General features: G+C 42.5%; 1 protein-coding gene across 1 annotated transcript; it reads left to right on the top strand.

The window, feature by feature from the left end:
* Positions 1-374: 374 nt before the first annotated feature.
* Positions 375-18,616, top strand: GBP1 (guanylate binding protein 1). The gene is made up of 10 exons (XM_058658935.1): positions 375-579; positions 5,612-5,739; positions 9,775-9,884; positions 11,405-11,601; positions 12,176-12,418; positions 13,649-13,929; positions 14,579-14,791; positions 15,796-15,898; positions 16,119-16,312; positions 17,419-18,616. The coding sequence occupies exons 1-10, from the start codon at positions 390-392 to the stop codon at positions 17,533-17,535; spliced, it is 1,776 nt and encodes a 591-aa protein (XP_058514918.1). The 5' UTR covers positions 375-389; the 3' UTR covers positions 17,536-18,616.
* Positions 18,617-18,816: the final 200 nt, after the last annotated feature.

The raw sequence follows: 18,816 nt of genomic DNA, 5'->3' as shown, positions 1-18,816 counted from the left end.
GGGCCTGCATTGGCAGTAACCTGGAATCAGAAACCAGACACAGAAACTGAGCCCAAGTACTCCCATGAGATATGGCTTAACCAATAACTTAACTGCTGGGCAAAATGCCCACTCTGATACTTTTTAAAAAGAATCCAAAGGAAATTTTTCAGCAACGTCAAATACAAGATTTTGAGTTCTGAGACAGGTAAAATGTTAATAAAAATGAACTATTTTTGACAATATTTACACAAACACCTAAGATTATACAGATATTCCCCCTATGCTGTTGGCTCACATGGAACTCTTGGCCATGCTGTGGAATTGTATGAGTCTACTTTGTGAAGGCGAAAGATTGGAAAGTCTGATTTATTTCACTGCTTCCCTTGCAGACAAATTAATCCACTGAGATGACCTCACAGATCCACATGCCAGGCCCAGTGTGCCTCATTGAAAACATTAATGGGCAACTGATGGTGAATCAGGAAGCCTTGAAGATCCTGTCTACCATTAAGGAGCCTGTGGTGGTGGTGGCGATTGTTGGCCTCTACCGCACAGGCAAGTCCTACCTGATGAACAAGCTGGCTGGGAAGAAAAAGGGTGAGTGGCACCAACCAGAATCTGCCAAGTCACCGCACTCCACTCACATTGTCATTACCCAGTATGAGGAAGAGAGGAGGACAGGAAAGGAATGGGGGGAGGGGTGAACCTTGAAAGTCAGTTTTGGGACCACAGTTGGTCTTCATACCTAAACTCTGTTTCAGGAGATGAGAGTCGGCTAACTCTTGTTGTAATGTTTGAGTTATTCTTGCAAGAATCATAATTTATTCCTATGCTAGAAAGAGTGGGACAGTAATAATTAATGCATATATGATCCTATACACTAAATGTTCTTCAAGTGAAAAGTTTGTACAGATCTTTAAAAATGTTTGTCTGTATTGGATTTTTTCATCGTTACTGTAAAGTGTGTGTGCCATAAAATTTAGCTCTGTCACCACATTAATGGTTCTAGTTTTGTGGTATTAAGTAAATTCACACTGTTGAGCAGCCAGCTTCTCTATCTATCTCCACTACTTTTTCATGAAACAGAAACTTTATATCCCCTAATCTATTGTTCCTTTTTTGTGCACTCTTTAGCCCCACTCTGCCTTCTGGTTCTATCTCTATTCTCTGGGAACTTTATGTAAGTAGAATCATGTATCTGTCCGTTTGTAACTGCTTTTATCGCTTAGCATAATGTCTTCTTGGTTCGTTAATGTTGTAACTTGTGTCAGTAGTCTTTCCCTTTTGACTGAATCACAGCATGTTACATACCAATTTTGTTTACACATTCATCTTTCATGAACATTTGTGTTAGTTCTATCTTTTGACTATTGCAAATAATGTTGATGTGAATGTAAGTGTAGAAGTATCAATCCAGGTCCCTGTATTCATTTCTTTTGGATATATACCCAACTGTATTGTTAATTTTTTAAGAAATCACTATTACATTTTCCACAGGGACTGTACCATGCTGAGTTTCCAACAGGTAACTCACCAACAGTTTTCTATTTTGCATTTTTAAATTTTATTTATTTATTTATTTATTTATTTATTTATTTATTGTGAATTTTACGGCACAATTCCATTGGGTGTGGGATCCCACCCAGAATTCCTCACCCCCAACTGATTTTCTTCATATTATTACAATATTATTACAATAGTTCAGTCCTTCATAAGGAGTCATGATTCCATCAGTCTATTATTTAAGTGGCACCAGCCCCTACATTGCTGGTACAGATAATGTCAGACAGTCCAGTCTCTTATTGCCTAGTTACATCCCATAGTTTTACTGAGAGTACATTTTTGATTGCAAGTAGGGATACATGTTCCATTATATCTTCACATCTGGATATGGTAGTCTCTATTATGCCATCACTATACATTCCTTTAATTGAAAAGCCATGAAACAATGTCCACAACAGGTATGAAGTTAAAACAAACAACAAAAACAAAACAAAAAAATACAGCACCAAGGAGTCAATAAAACATGTCACTGAATAGCCAACCCATGGATGTCAAAAAGAAAACACAAAAGCCTTTTGTGTAAGATGATGCCACCATGTGATCCATGAGGCAGTAATGAATTTGACAAGAGAAAATCAACTATTTGGAAGAAATGAAAATGAAATAAAAAAACATCAAAACACATGGGATGCAACAAAAACAGTATGGAAAGGGTTATTGAACTTACAATTTACATGATGGCATCCGCCCACCGCCGCCATGTTGGTGCTCAGAGATGTGGATGTCTGAAACTCCAAGCCACATGGCTATGGCTGGGAGAACCCATGCAGAGCCAGGCTTCCTGCTGGGGATGCTAGCTGCCCATCCATCACTGCCAAGTGGTAGATGAATCCTGGGAGCTTGTGGGCAGCCAGAGCATCAATGAACCTAGGCCTCCCCCTTTGGCAGCCAGACGCCTGAGGCGTCTGCCTAAAGACATCCATAGATAAAGCCACAGTACATGTAGGTGAGGAATAAATCCCGAAGGACAATCAACGACAGGGCCACTGTTCTTGCAGGTAAGCAAGGGGACTGAGACCTGGTGGTTTGAAGGGAAAAGACCAGAAGATATATCTGGGTCAGACTCATGCACCAGCTCACATGGGAATCCAAAGCTTGGCTTGATGACATGGAACATTGCTGACCACCACATGCTGGCGCATACGCAAAAGCTAGGGCTAGGGGTCTATCTATCAGGGCTAGATCTTGGCATCTGACAATGTTGGTACAGGGGACAGGTAGTATTAGGCAGGGTCCTGACACTAACCAGCATGCAAGAGAACCAAGTCTGGGGGTAGAGAACCAGGTCTGGGGGTAGATTCTGTGGGACATATATGGACCAAACCCTATGCAAATGTAAGTCCCGCTGGTCAGCTCAAGAGTTGGGGTAGTGATGGACTGAGCTAGGTGTGACTATGGAACCTGCCAACACTCACAGATACTGGGGCTGAGAATATACTAGGCAGGTCCAAGCTGCAGTAACCGCATGTGCATCCTAAAATAGGATGTGGGATAAGCTGGGCCACATCATTCACTAGCTCATGCTAGGCCAAGATGGAGTAGCAGACTACATCAGGCAAGGACCAAGCGCCAACTGACATGTGTGAGATCTGGGTCTGGGAGTGGGCTGAGTGGTGGAACATGGGAAACTCTCCTAGAGGATCATAGCTCCCACTGGTAAAACATGGTCCAGGCCTAGGGGTCAGGCAGGTTGGGCAAAGTAGCTCCAATTGTTGGCTAGTGTGTGAGTTAGTTTTAGAAGAGGGCTGACCAGGCAGGGCCGAGCAAAACCTTAGCCCACTGGCAAATGCAGAAACCAGGCTGGAGTGCTGATCATGCCAGGATACGCTATCACACCTATTGGTTTGCATGATCCAGGGATGGGAGCAGACTGTGCAGGGCCAGGTCACAGCACTCATCAGTGGGAGTTGGGATTTGGATTCAGGCTGGGTCAGGCCAGGCAATAGCATCCAAGGCAAAGGCCAAGACAGGAGCTGTGCCAAACTGGGTCAGAGCAACCACTGGCACTTGTGAATTCTGTGGCTGGAAATAGACCTAGTTGGAGAGCAAAGGGGACACCCTGGCCAGGTTATGGTTCCCACTGGTAAGTGCAAAGGCCACAGTGGGGGCTGCTGTTTAGTCTGGACATGGTTAAAGTATTCCTTGGCACAAGTGTAAACTGGGTCTGGGGTGTGCCAGACTGTTCTAGACTCCAGCACCCACTGGTGCTCATGAGAACTAGGGTAGGTGTAGGAAGGGCTAGGCTAAGTTTCTGCCCCTCCTAAGCCAAGTCTGAGCTGTTGTCTGGGTGTGGTTTGTGCTTGCTTGGCTGTGACACCCAACAATAAAAACTGGAGTAGGTGAAGGTTAATCAGGAAAGGACACAGCACCTGCTAAGACAGTAGGTGTATTGAGTAGAGCTGGGCCATGGACCCACTGGTGTGCATGAGATCTGGCATTGGGAGAGGTTCTGATGGAAAAGCTTGGTGAACTCCTCTGTCAGGACATAGTCCCTACAGATGAGTGCAAGAAACATGACAAGGAGCAATCCAGACCAGGCCATGTAACAATACCCACTGGCATACATTTGGCACAGGGTAGGAGCATACCACACTGGGCCAGTTCAAATCAGCAGCTGGAGAATCCAAGCAACACAATGTAGTGTGAACAAGGCCAGGTTGGGTCCCAACACAAGCCAGTTCACATGAGGGCCGGGACTGGGGGCTGGCTGGGCTGGGCTAGACTGAAGCCCCCACCAACATGAGTTGAAATCGGGGGTGGACCTGGCCAACCAGGCTACAGTACTCACTGGCAAATGTCGAAGTGAGGTGGGCCATGCCAGACTGCACCACAACACCAGCCAGCACACATGAGACCTAGGGAGGTAGGGAGCAAAGCCAGTAGGGGGGCTGTGTGGTGCTCTCCTGCTAGACCACCACTTCCAATGAAAAGCATGAGTTAGGATGGGAGCAGACCATGCCAGGCTATAACATCTGTTGGCCACATGTGGGCTAGATTAGTAGAAATTCAGGCTGGGATGACTGTTCCTACTTGTGCATGCATAACTCAGAGTTGTGTGCGTTGGTTTGTTTCCTGATACAATCATGGTTAAACACTATTAGAGCAAATGAATTTTTAAGATAAATGTTCATCTCCACTGTTGTTCCTATTGTCTTTAGTTCTTCTGTTGTGGATCCAGAACAAACTGCTTAATACTTAAACAGAGGAACCTTCATCACTTACATTTGTTTTGATACCCTAACGAGTAGATGTAGCTTGATTGCTCAGTTGCTACCTACTTACACTTAAATTCAGTTTGTGTCATGTTTCTTCACTATATCTTGCAAAGATTTTTTAGAGTAAGCCACTGAAACTTTTTGCCTGTTTACCCAACTCTTCATGTCTTGACACCAAGTTACCAGCAAGTCTCCAGAAGGCTGAAAATGGCTCGCTCTCTGCATTTTCATTGGATCCAGGTTTGCCTCCAGTCCTCAAAGGGGAAAGGCTGAACATCTTATTTTCCTGATCTGACTGTTCATGGTTAGTTAGTGTATAGAAAGGCACCTGATTTCTACACATTGATATGGAATGCTGAACTGTTTCTGAGTACATTGGTTAGTTGTAATAGGGCTTGGTGGAAGATTTAACATTTTCTACCTATTAGATCAAGTCTTCTGCTAACAAAAAAATTAATGTTTCCCTTTCTGATTTGTATGTCTTCTATTCCATTTTCTAACCGAATTTCCCGTTTGCTTCCAGTACATGGTGGATGAGAGTATTATTAAGTTTGATCTCAGAGAAAGGAGTTTAGTGTTTTTATCATTAAGTGTGATGTGAATTTTGCAAGTAAGACATTTGTACATTATGTTCATTTATTTCTACTTCTGGTTTATTGATTTTTTTATTGGTTGGGCTGAATTTTTATACGTTGGGTTTCCTCATTTTCCTTTTGCTCTGGTTATCATATGTAGCAGCAGTACTGGTTATGGATATGCTTCTCTCGACGAGGCTAACTTTTATCCTGACTCCCAGAACTGCCTGCTCATCAACCTCCAACTTCCCCTCTGATACCCTCTCGCTTCTGCAGGCTTCTCTCTGGGTTCCACAGTGCAATCTCACACCAAGGGCATCTGGATGTGGTGTGTGCCACACCCCAAGAAGTCAGACCGCACCCTGGTTCTGCTTGACACTGAGGGTCTGGGAGATGTAGAGAAGGTAAGGATGGGTCATCTGTCTTGGTAATCCCTCACCGCTGAATATCCTCTATGATATATAGTTATTCTTTTAAAAGGTGTTGTAATCGACCGTCATGAATCTTCTTGTTCCTTTTATTCTGCATAAAGATTAGTGTAGCAATTGGAGTTAAGGACACTATTCATAAGCAGAATCCTAGCAGGAGTATATGGTGGTCAGTAGAAAATGCTTCAGGTCCAGCAGAGTAGCCTAGTGGCTGAAGTTATCACCTTGTATGAACCAGGATCCAAAATGGGCACAGGTTCTTATCCCACATGTCCACATCCCATCCAGCTCCCTGCTTGTGGCCTGTGGAAGCAGTAGAGGATGGTCCAAAGTTTTGGGACCCTACTCCTGTGTGGGAGACATGGAAAATCAGTCTGTCTCTGGCCATTGAGGTCACTTGAAGAGTGAACATGCAGATGGAAGATTTTCCTCTCTCTCTTTATGTAAATCTAATTTTCTAACAAAAATAAACATTTCTAAAACAAAAAGACATATTTTTTAAAAAATAAAGAATTGTAACTATAAACAAAGGTTGTAAACAAAGAAAATCAACCCAGATGCCAAAAAAAAGCCACAAAAACTCAGTATCCTGCTCAACAGAGACCTTTAGTTAAGGATTTGAGTTGCACTCTGTGATTAAATATAAACCATTCCAATAATTCAGTGCCCTGCACAAGTTGACTTCTTTAGTCTTACCTTTCTAATCTGTAAAATGGAAGCAGCATATCAATATTTGCCTCACAGTGTTGTTTTGGATATTATATACCATGAGTAAAGTGTTAGATGCCTAAGGATTGCACAATAAAATAGCTACAAATATTATAAATTTTATTTAAATAATTTTTATTATTCAAATGTGAAATTATAATTCTTAATTGTGTTTTAGGCCATGAATGCCTTTTTGTGGGTAGTTACCTGATAATAAGTATCAGGGCCTTACAAGAATCAATATAAGTTAAAAACACTGGTAAAAATAATTCAGAGCTGAAGTAACAAACTTTTTTTCTTAGATTTGGGTTCCTTTCGTATATGATCTTTTAAAAATGTTTCCTTTTATTGTATTTTTTTAATCCATTTTATTGTATTGTTGTTGACAATCTTTACATAGTTAACTATAGTTGAAGGAAAAACAAGAAAAAGAAAAAAAAAAGGTTCAGGGGGATAGGGAGGTGGGCAATGCTATTATGTCCATATTGTTTCCATCTTGTATCTGAGGTAGAGTGGGACACTGAGGGAGAAGCCCCACCCGGTTTCCCGCCCACCCCAAGTCCTGGATGTGGGGCATGCTCTGAGATATGTGCTCAAGTGGTGTTAATAGTTCTCCAGTTATGAGTCACTGCCAGTTTCGCTCGATGAGGTGGTCCACTGATTGATATGGTCCATCATGAAGTCTCCATTTGTCCCATATTTCGCTGCCAACATGTAGCTGAGATGAATGATTGTCCTATTCTGTCTTCTGTCTTTTCTTGGTTAGAATTCTGAGTCCAGCAGTTCAAGTGGGGAGATCTCCAAAGATACTTTGAGGTATTCCCAGATTAGTTTCTTGTATGTTCTAGCAAGCACAGGGCCCGGCACAGTCCATCACCCTGATCAGCTGGTGGTTGCAATTGCTGTGTTGGTTCTGTTTTCAGTCCCGAGTTGCTCTGGAACCAATGGGTGTTGCAGTCCAGTCTGGTTCGGCCCTTACATCAACCAGTGGGAGCTGCAGCCTAGTTGGGGCGACCCACAATAACCCCCACCAGACCGCCCCCTACCCTGGTTTGCCAGTATGTGTAGCAGAAGACCAATCTGTCCCCCATCCCATTTGGCTCTGGTACTTGTCAATGGGTATTAAAGCTTAGATTTATCTAACCAACTCAACCATCCAGCCCTCACAGATATTGTTGAGTACCTCTCTATCTAGCCATCCCAGCCCCCGTCCTAGTTTTCATGTCCTCCCACGGGAATAGTGACCCAAGAAGGGGGAACCCACTTTTTCCCTCCCAGGTCTCTCTGTCCCGGTTTATGCACTCTTTAGGTGGTCCTGTGATTTGACTCGACAGAATTAGTCTCCAGTGCCAGCTTCTGCCAGCTGATGCTGTGGCCCTGATCTAGTCCACATGCAGCGCACAGGTGTTGTAGCCTGGCTTAGTCGTGTCTGTCTCTATCCCAGCCCACGCTCTCCAGTGGGAGTGGCTGTCCAGGCAAGGGGACCAGCCCCTTAAACCCCCCGCCAGCTCTGCCCCTCCCTTCCTGGATCTCACGTGTGCTGGATGGGTGCTGCATTCATATCCAGTACAGGCAACCACGCCCTGGCGTTCCATAATGTGTTCTGGTTTTGTCGCAACCAAACCCGGCCCATTCCACACTCTGTTCTGGTGATCGGGTTTGCCAGAGGATGACATGAACTGATTCAGCCTGGTCTGCTCCTGACCCATGCCGAATGCATGCCAGTGGGAAACTTTCCATGGCCTATTCTGGGCTGTTTCCTATCATGCTTCTTGCGCTTACCTGCAGGGACTGTGTCCTGCCAGAGGAGTTGCCCAGGCTCCTCCATCAGAACCCCTCCCAATGCCAGATTTTGCGTTTGCCAGGGGGTTCTTGAGCCAACCCTATTCAGTTCACCTCCTGTCCTAGCAGGAACAGTGGCTTTTCCTGGCTGGCTTTCACCCCATTCTGACTCTTGTTGTTGGATGTTTCAGCCCAGCCATGGCTCGTCCATACCCACATACAGCTCACACATGGCTCAGTAGGGGATTGAGACCCAGCCTAGTCAGTCCCATATCTACCCTGGTTCTCCATAACACCAGATGGTGCTGGGATCTGAACCGGCCTGGTGCATCCAATCCCAGCCCACACTAGTGCCTCGGGTGACTACAACTGTTTCCTAGATAGAACACAGCCCCCATTCCAGCACATACACCCCTTGGTGGGAACCTCATCCCAGCTGTAGCATCCCAGATTGGGACCGTTCCTAGCCGTAAATCACGCACCTGCACATGGTTGCTCCGAGGACCATTAGGTGCCAGCCTGCTAGACAAGCCGGAGCTTATCTTTTACTTGATAGGTGTTCAAAGCTCAGCATTATTAAGGGATTGGGAGTTCTTCAAAGGAAGAGTTACTGGCATTGGGAATCTTTAGGATTGACTCAGATCCCAGAAACAGTGGGGTCACTCTAGAGCTATCTCAACAGCGATTCAGACGTCCAATACCCCAGAGCTCCCCGGCCAGGCGGCCAGCAGGCACAGCCTGGCGCCAAATGGCGCATTGGCCGCCCGGGCCCAGCCCGCCATGAGCCATGGGCACATGGAGGACTGGGTTCGGGATCCGAGCTAGACGTCCTCTCCCGCAGCCCTCGGCTCGCCTCTGGCAGCCGGAGGTTTAATCCTGCAGGCCCAAGGTTGCGCCCCTCCCCAATCCCGTTCACCACCCAATGAGGTTGGTGGGTGGGCCCCGGACATGCCCAGTCACGGAGGCCTCCCCCCTCGGCGTACTCACCCCAGAAGGAAGCAGGCCCCGCACCCAGGCATGTCCGGGCCCAGCCCGCCATGAGCCATGGGCACATGGCGGACTGGGTTCGGGATCCGAGCTAGACGTCCTCTCCCGCCGCCCCCCTTTTATTGTATTTAAAAATTTACTTTATTTATTTGAAAGAAAGAGTTATAGGGAGGGAGGGAAAGGGGAGGTCTTCCATCCCTGGGTTCACTTCCCAGTGACTACAATGGCCAGGGCTGGACCAGGCTGAGTCCAGAACTGAAGGTTCTTCCATGTCTCCCACGCAAGTGCAGGGGCACAAGCACTTGGGTTATCTTCTGCTGCTTTCTCAAGCATATTAACTTGGAGTCAAATTGGAAATGGAACAACCAGACCCGAACTGGCTTGCACATGGTAGCTTAACCATTTATGCCACAATGCCCTCCACCACTTAGACATAGTCAAAAAATCAGAATTAGGGCAACGTACTTTACTGCAGATAGGAAAAGTGCCACATGAATGAAACTGTTCTTGACTCAAATGTGTCCTGACTTGCAGGGCGACAACCAAAACGACTCCTGGATCTTCGCCCTGGCAATCCTCCTGAGTAGCACCATTGTTTACAATAGTATGGGGACCATCAACCAGCAGGCCATGGACCAACTGCAGTATCCTTCTTATGATCCAGATTAATATCATTGTCAGACAAAAGACTTGTACTCAGCTGTGAATTTTTGGAGCAAACACACACACAAACACACACACACACACACACACACACACACACGTCATTGAGCAGGTATACGGTGCAGTAATTAAGCCCTATCTCACGATGTCCACAACCCACATCTGAGTACCAAGTTTCACATCTGAATCTTCTGCTTCTGAACTAAATTCATCCTAATTCACCTTAGAAATAATATATGATAGGCAACTAGTTAGTTATGTAAAACTGGAAACCACAAGCTACCATACCTGGCTCTCCCACAGACCTAAACTCTATGTACCCTTCTATTGGTTAATAAAGCTGCCCCTTCCCAGGATTCTTTCCAGCACCAGAAACTTGGCTGTGGAGGAAAGAGGGGAGACATCATTAAATCGAAGAGGAAGTGGGTTTCAATTTTATACAGATGCTTGCATGCATAAAGAATTCTTAATGCTGGCATATATAACAAAATTTTATTCAGACAGCACACATATACAAGTGTGAACATGAGTTGCCACATACTGAGATAAGCATCATGAGTTCGAAGTGGGCCCAAAAGAGAAAGGGAGTCAAAGAAGGGAAGGGGAGAGAGAGACAGAGAAATAAGAGAGGTGAGTCTTTCTAAATGTTGGCCATTTTAAGGAGCTTTTTACATGGAGCTGCCCCACATCCTCAGGTCCAAGGTGAAGGAGATATGGCCCAAGCAAGGAGCCAGTGTGATTTTCAGCAGGAGGGTACAGCAGACAACAGTGGGGTAGGCCTTGTGGCTTCTAGCTTCATAGACCTATCTGTCTATCCCATATCAGAAGCAACAGGTGCTAGCTCAAGTGCCTGAGTCCCTGTGATCCACACAGCAGGTCTGGAAGGAATTCCTTGACCCTGGCTTCAGCTTGGACCATCCTTCTTTCTCTCTGTGTTCCTCCCTTCTTAAGTTCTTCCCTCCATCTCTTTCTGTCACTCTATCCTCCAAATAAATTACTAATAATTTTTTTAAGATTTTATTTATTTTTATTACAAAGTCAGATATACAGAGAGGAGGAGAGACAGAGAGGAAGATCTTCCCTCCCATGATTCACTCCCCAAATGAGCCGCAACGGCCAGTGCTGCGCCGATCCGAAGCCAGGAACCAGGAACCTCTTTCAGGTCTTCCACACGGGTGCAGGGTCCCAATGCTGCGGGCTGTCCTCGACTGCTTTCCCGGGACACAAGCAGGGAGCTGGATGGGAAGTAGAGCTGCTGGGATTAAAATTGGTGATCCCGGCACATTCAAGGCAAGGACTTTAGCCGCTAGGTCACAGCGCTGGGCCCAATAACTAATAATCTTTAAAAATAAATTCAAGTTCATGGGAAAGATTCATATACTTACTGAAAAGTTGAAACCTAGATGAGAACAACACTTCAGTGAAGGTTTGGAAAGTTGTGGAGCTAATACAAGACGGGGACACTCTTGTCTTCACAAGTTTTCCTTAGTTAACTACTCAGCTATGTGACTGAACTGACAGAGCGCATCAGATCGAAATCCTCACCTGAAGCAAGTGAGGTTGAGGACTCAGCTGACTTTGTGAGTTTCTTCCCAGACTTTGTGTGGACACTGAGAGATTTTTCCCTGGACTTGGAAGTAGATGGACAAGTCGTCACAGCTGACCAATACCTGGAGAATTCACTAAAGCTGAAGCATGGTAATGGACTGGTGGCCAGAAAAATGGAAGTGATAGATTATCACTCATTATTGTCTTGAGTTTTCTTATATTTATAATTTTTTTTCTTTCAGCTAGCTATTCCAAACAAGTAATATTTTTTCATGTCTCAATTATCAGTTCGATTTTTAATTATTTTCTCCCTCTTCTAAGAACAAGTTTCTTTGTATTTCACAACCCACTATGCTATGACTTGGCAAACTTTGTCTCCTTACTTAGGATTTGTGATTCTGTGTTATCAGGATAACAGAGTAGCATAGATGCATGCAGTTGAAGAAAATAATGAAAGCAACAACATAATACTTGCCCAAGTATAAGTCAGTGACACCATGCGAGCAAATAGCTATCAATACAACACTGCCAATTTAATAAGGCTCACTAGAATAATGTTATACCCATTCATTTATGTACCACTTATGACTTTTCATGTCATAATAATTGAGTAGAATATTTGAAGAAAGACCACCTAACTCAAAAACCTAAAGTAAAAACTATTTGCCTATTCACAGAAAACTTGCAAATACTTACATTAGGTAAATTCTTTTATGTCCCCTAGGTACTGGTGAAAAAATTAAAAATTTTAATCTACCACGATTCTGTATCCGCACATTCTTCCCCAAGAAGAAATGCTTTGTCTTCGACAGACCCACCCACAGGAAGAGGCTTGGCCAACTTGAGACACTGCATGATGATGAATTAGATCCTGAATTTGTGAAACAAGTGACAGAGTTCTGTTCTTATATCTTCGACTATTCCAAGATTAAAACTCTCTCAGGAGGCATCAAGATCGATGGCCCTCGTAAGCCTCCCTTATTGTCCTTCTGTTACTAGGGCTAAAGGAGCATGAAAAAACTTTTAGTCAGTTTCAGCTTTTTTTTATTTTTAATTTTTTTCTTTATTTTAATTTTTTTTCTTTACAGTTTCAGCTTTTAGAATTGCAAATCTACCACTGTTCTTGTGTTAAATTTAGGATGTAACTGGCATTTTTTTAAAAAGATCTATTTATTTTCATTGGAAAGGCAGATTTGCAAAGAGAACAAGAGACAAAGAGAAAGATCTTTCATCTGCTGGTTCAATCCCAAAATGACAAAACAAACAAAGCTGAGCTAATATGAGGCCAGGAACCACAAGCTTCCCCTGGGTCTCCCACACAGCTGCAGGATCCTAGACACTCAGGCCATCCTTCACTATCATCCAAGGGTACAAGCAGTTTTCTGGATGGGAAGTGGAGCAGCCAAGACATGAATCAGAGCCCACATGAGATACTGCCACTTGGAAGTGCAGGATTAGCCAATTTAGCCATTGTGCTGGCCCCTGTCCCTGACATTTCTAATAGATTTTCTTGTTAAAATGTCTGAGTAGAAAAGGCAAGAAAGACAAACAGATTTATTGCTCAAAACTTTCCTAGTAAACTGGGCCTGCACTATTCAGTCTGGCACCCACTAGACATTTGTGCCTATTTAAATTCATTGGCAGACAAATTAAAATGAAAGAAATATCAAAATTTAGATCACATGGCTCTATTTCATACCTATGTGTGTCTTTTGACAACCATATTACATGGCATATAGAACACTCCTGTCATTAACAGAATAATCTCTTGACAATGCTATTCCAGAAACAAGGGATTGTGATAGCATTAATTATTTCAAAAATGTTTTACTATGTTCAGAGGTAATGATACAAACATACATGGAAGATGAATGCTTCCTGCCATAATGGTGTGTGAGGTTAAAATGCATGTGCATAGTCAATAAACACTGGTCTATATAACTAGAAACCAGATCCACTACTTTTGGTATGAATACAGTAAATATCATTCAAGAATCTTGAGAAGCAGAAGGGTCAAATTAAGAAAATCTGAGAGAGAGGCAATAATTCTGCATTTCTAGCAAGCTTCTAGGCAGTACTATGGATATTGGTACTCTGAGGCAAATGGGTAGAAGTAGAATGCACAGAAGTACATACAATATCAACATTTTCTTCACTGAACCTGCAGCAAACATCATCAACCGTGCTTTATTTGTAGGTCTAGAGAACTTGGTACTGACATACGTCAATGCCATCAGCAGTGGAGATTTGCCCTGCATGGAGAACGCAGTGTTGGCCTTGGCCCAGATAGAGAACTCAGCTGCAGTGCAAAAGGCCATTGCCCACTATGACCAGCAGATGAGCCAGAAGGTGAAGCTGCCCACAGACACCCTCCAGGAGCTGCTGGACCTGCACAGGACCACTGAGAGAGAAGCCATTGATGTCTTCATAAAGAATTCCTTCAAAGATGTTGACCATTTATTTCAAAAAGATTTAGCGGTAACTTTCTCTCAAGTTTGTATGGATTTAGGTTTAAGCAAAGTACTGTTAGGAAATGACATGAGTTCTTCTTTAGCAAGGCAATCATCATTAAGTTATAAAATGGTAGTAATTACCTACTGATAAGCATAACAGTCAGATAATAACTTTATTTTTATAGACATCAGGTTTTGAAACATTTTCTTTCATGCATAAGCTAATTATCCTTCTCTTAAATTCAATGTATGTATTAATCAAAACCCCTAAGCAAATAACATGACCATTATTATCAGACTATCTTGAATGTATAACCAAGACCATAGAAAATTTTAGTTGTAATTCTCTTTAGCAGGCTTATGTTGAACCACATTTATTCCATATACAATCGTTGGTCCAGTCTGAAAAAGTTGAAATTTATTTCCTAAGATATCACAGGTAGCTAGCAGTCTCTACTGTGAACTTCACCTACAAGGAAAAATGCATTTTAGTAGAGAATTGGGATCAGAAGGAAGAACAGAGCCCTGAGGTAGTGCCCATAATACTCTAAGGCAAATAGTCCTTTGTCAAAAAAAAAAAAAAAAAAAAAAAAAAAACAGTACTTTTGAAATTCTGAGCTCAAGCTAAACTCTTTTCCATACTTTTCTTTTTATTTCCTGTTTTTCCATGAAAGGCCCAGCTAGAAAAGAGGCAGAATGACTTTGTAAATCAGAATATGAAAGCATCATCAGATCGCTGCTCAGCATTGCTTCAGGATATTTTCCAACCACTAGAAGAAAGTATGAAGCAAGGAGTCTTTTCTAAGCCAAGGGGCTATCGTCTTTTGATTCAGAAGATCCAAGACCTGAAAGAACAATACTATCAGGAACCAGGGAAGGGAACACAGGTAACTATGACTTACTCTTTCATTCTAGGAAGTTGTTTGCATGACTCCTTAAAACATTTAAGTGACCAAGTATAATTGCAAACAGTAATGCATTATGGCCTACCTAACATTCATCTTCTTATTCTATAACACGTGCAAGGCTCCTGTTTTGTCAGATATGTACTTGTCAGACATTCATTAAAGAGCAATCAGTTAACAATAGATGTGTAAACTGAAGTATCAGGTTAACACTAAAACTATTATAAACATCCAGTATTACAACTGGATTTATGTATATGTGTGTAAGTTTTGCAAGGAGATAAACCCAGTGACATGGTAATTCATCAGTTTGAGCTTGAAATGTCATTAAATGTCAGCTGAACTCTTTGGTTATGGTCTGAAAAAACATTAGAGGATGGCCCATGGCCATGGGATTCTGTTCCTACTTGGGATGCTAGAGAGAAACTCCAGGCATAAGCACAGCTCTAGTTATTATGGTGATTTGGAAAGTAAACCAATGACCATCTCTCTGTGTGCATCTCTGTAAAATCTTCCATTTTAATAGAAAAATAAACAAATATTAAAACAATAAAAAGGTCAGCTGGATCCAAGATTTTCAAAATCATCAGTCTTTCTATCCATTGCTGTTTTCCATTTCACTCATGCCTCACTGCCTGCCCACCTCCTCCAATTCCTACAATGATCTGCCTTCTCTGGGATGTCTTCATTCTCTCAACAAACTCTCCTATGCTACCACAGTACCAACAACACCAAACTTAGAGCACTTATTCTGAAAGTGCAGGGTCTCCTTTCTCCTGTATCAGCTCCCTATTAGGAACACTGCTTAGAGAGGTGCAGTAATAATTGATTGTCCAACTTAGAGTCTGTGTCTGCCCCTATGAAAACGAATCTTGAATACTGAATTCACCACCCATGAGAAACGATTTCTAAAGGAAAAAGTACAGAGCAACCAAAAGAAAAGCTTACAGATAATTTCTATGCCAACTCTTCCTCTGAATTTTAAGGCTGAAGAGACACTACAAAAGTACCTGAAGTCCAAGGAATCTGCTATTGATGCAGTTCTCCAAACAGACCAGACCCTCACAGAAAAAGAAAAGGAAATAGAAGGTGAGTGATTAAAGAGTGGAAATACTTATATAATGTCTTAAAAGTTTAAATAACCTGGTATCTTTAAACTGGAGAAGGAAAACAAAGATGCGTCAATTAAGCTGAAACTCAGATCTTATGAGAGCCTATCTAGTCAGCAGCCATGATAGATGGAAGTGTACAGGGAAGAGGAGATCAGCAGAGTAACCCAAGTACATTTTTCCTTCCTTTCCCTTTGCAGTGGAACGTGTGAAGGCTGAGGCTGCAGAGGCTAACGCAAAAATGTTGGAGGATATGCAGAAACAGACTCAGCAGATGATGGAACAGAAAGAGAAGAGTTATCAAGAACATGTGAAACAGTTGACTGACAAGATGGAGAAGGACCGAATCCAGATGCAGCAAGAGCAGGAAAGGACTCTTGCCCTCAAACTTAAGGTACTCATGGTACCATCCTGAGGTTTCTGTTTTTCTGTTGTCTTTTCTTCTTGACCACAAAGATAGTATAGCAAGGGTGTAGCAAGATCCAGCCCCAAGACACACTGTGTTTGCTCATTCGCACTTTGCAATCCATTTCTGCCTTCCTGGGCTGCCTGTGCCAATGTCTGTCTTCTAAGATGTTGATTAACATCTGTGCCATATCCATTACTCTATGGGATGACTAATGTGCCCATTAGTTAACAGTAGCCCTTACCTGTAAGGCATCATACAAGGTCCCATCTGCATGCCCATCTCTTGCTGAATCCTATTAAAGCAAAGACAGTATCCCTATTATCAGGAAACCACACAGAGGTTCAGAGAAGGCTAACTAATTTCCTAATGCTACAGTCGGTAAAATGCCCACCATTTAGTGAAGTCCACAGTAACAAGGTGTACTTGTTGTTGTTGTTGCTGCTGCTGCTGCTGTTTTTGTTGTTTTGGTCACACCTGGTGAGACTTTCACTCCACAAGAACTTTCTGAGCAGGTATCCTAGTTTTTCACACCTGTGCGCATCTGCACTGCCCACATGCTGTCTGTGTTGTGCAGGGAGTCATGTAAAGAAAAAAGTGTGGTCATGCTGGGATGCTGCCTTTCTTGCCTATCTCCTTCCAACCCTGCCACCAGCTTGGAGAAAGTTAGACAAATTTCCTGATTCAACATCAGATGCTTCATGAGATTTTGGGAATCCTTTATCTCAGTGTTACATACAGACATGAAAGCATGTATGTAAGTGGATTTGTAAATGAGTTCTGTCATACATAAGATTTGAAGCTAAACACATGATTGAGATTTCCTACTAATGTTGTGTATGATGAATAGGGTGAAAAGCTGATTAGTAATTGAGATCCACCATTGTATCATGGGGTGTAGCTGAAACTCTGTCTTAGCTAATGGACACTTAGAAGTAATTACAGAGTTCACATGCCCAAGTGTAAAGTATAGTGAGCATGAAGAGTAGGGAGAGGCTCCAGAAGAAATTAATTAGTAAGCATCAATGTATGTAAAAACCATAAGGGGATTTGCTTGAAATGAAGTGTATTCTGTTTCTATTTTCACTTTTTAGGAACAAGAGCAACTAATGAAGGAAGGATTCCAAAAAGAAAGCAGAGTGCTTAATGATCAGATACAGAATCTTCGCAAGCAGATGCAAAAGACACGGTCAGGCTGTGTTATCATCTAAGGACTTTGAGGATCAATCTTTCCTATGACTGTCACCCAGGGCATTTCTGATGCATTTAGACATCTGGAACAAATGTTACTTCATTTCACAGGTGTTACTAGGCCTTGAAGCCAAACACCAAAAATGAACATATGCAAGAATGATAATTGAAATCATATTCTTCTTCCAAAAAATATAGTGAATTGTTTAACAAAGGATGATTTTACCTCACCAACAATACAGGAGGAATTTTGAGAAATAACTCAGGAGAAATATATTATTCTGGTTGAAAATAAATAGATATTTCTTACTTCTATTTGAGCAAAGTCTCAGGTAAAAGTCTTGGGTGAAATTAGACATCAGTTTGGACAACTTATCATTGTCCCAGAGTAAATGATTGGTATATTATTTCCTTGTGAAGATAATGTATAATGTTTGAGCAATAAGGTATTCTCCAGGCAGGGCAGTGGATGATCATCACTGATGGGTTCCATGTCAAAGTGAATACTTTGTATGTGTTCTAGAATCTCAGTATAATCGCCATAGCAAGATGGAGAAATCATCAACATGAAAGGGAATTGGGTCACATGAGATAACAAAGTAAACTTTTCCTTGCTCTGTTCATCCAAACTGTAACTTGTCTCTCTTTCTTTGTATTCTTTCAAGTAAAATGAATAAGTTTTAAAAAAGAATGAAGCAGTTCATATTAGTAGCAAAAGAATAACTTTTGAAAAATTCATAGTGATTTCCAAAAAGCTCTTTAATCTAATATGTGAATTTAGTTATACATAAAGGTGTGAAGTTAGGCCCAGTTCAATGGCTCAATGGTTAAATCCTCACCTTGCATGGGCCAGGATCACTAATGGGTACTGGTTCATATCCCAGTTGCTCCACTTCCCATTGAGCTCCCTGCTTGTAGCCTATGAAGGCAATGGGGAATGACTCAAGGCCTTGGGATCCTACACCCATGTGGGAATCCTGAACGAGGCTTCTGGTTTCAGATCGGCTCTGCTCTAGCCTTTGCAATCACTTGGGGAGTGAATTGGCGGACATGGGATCTTTCTCTACGTTTCCTATCTGTGTATCTGCCTACAATAAAAAAGAACAAAAAATAGTAATCAAAAAAAAAATGTGTGATGTCAATGAAAAAAAAAACCCCATCTTCATCTGTTTCTGGATGCAGGAAATTAATAGCTAAGTCCCAATGTGACGGTTCATGGGCTAAATCCTCACTTGTGTGTGCCCAGATTCCATATGGACACTTATCCCTGTCCCAACTGCTCCATTTCCCATCTCACTACA

Source organism: Ochotona princeps, chromosome 2 (genome assembly GCF_030435755.1).
Source record: "Ochotona princeps isolate mOchPri1 chromosome 2, mOchPri1.hap1, whole genome shotgun sequence".
NCBI classification, from domain to species: domain Eukaryota; kingdom Metazoa; phylum Chordata; class Mammalia; order Lagomorpha; family Ochotonidae; genus Ochotona; species Ochotona princeps.
The sequence above is the reverse complement of the archived record's forward strand: the minus strand, read 5'-3'. Positions and strand labels throughout refer to the sequence as shown.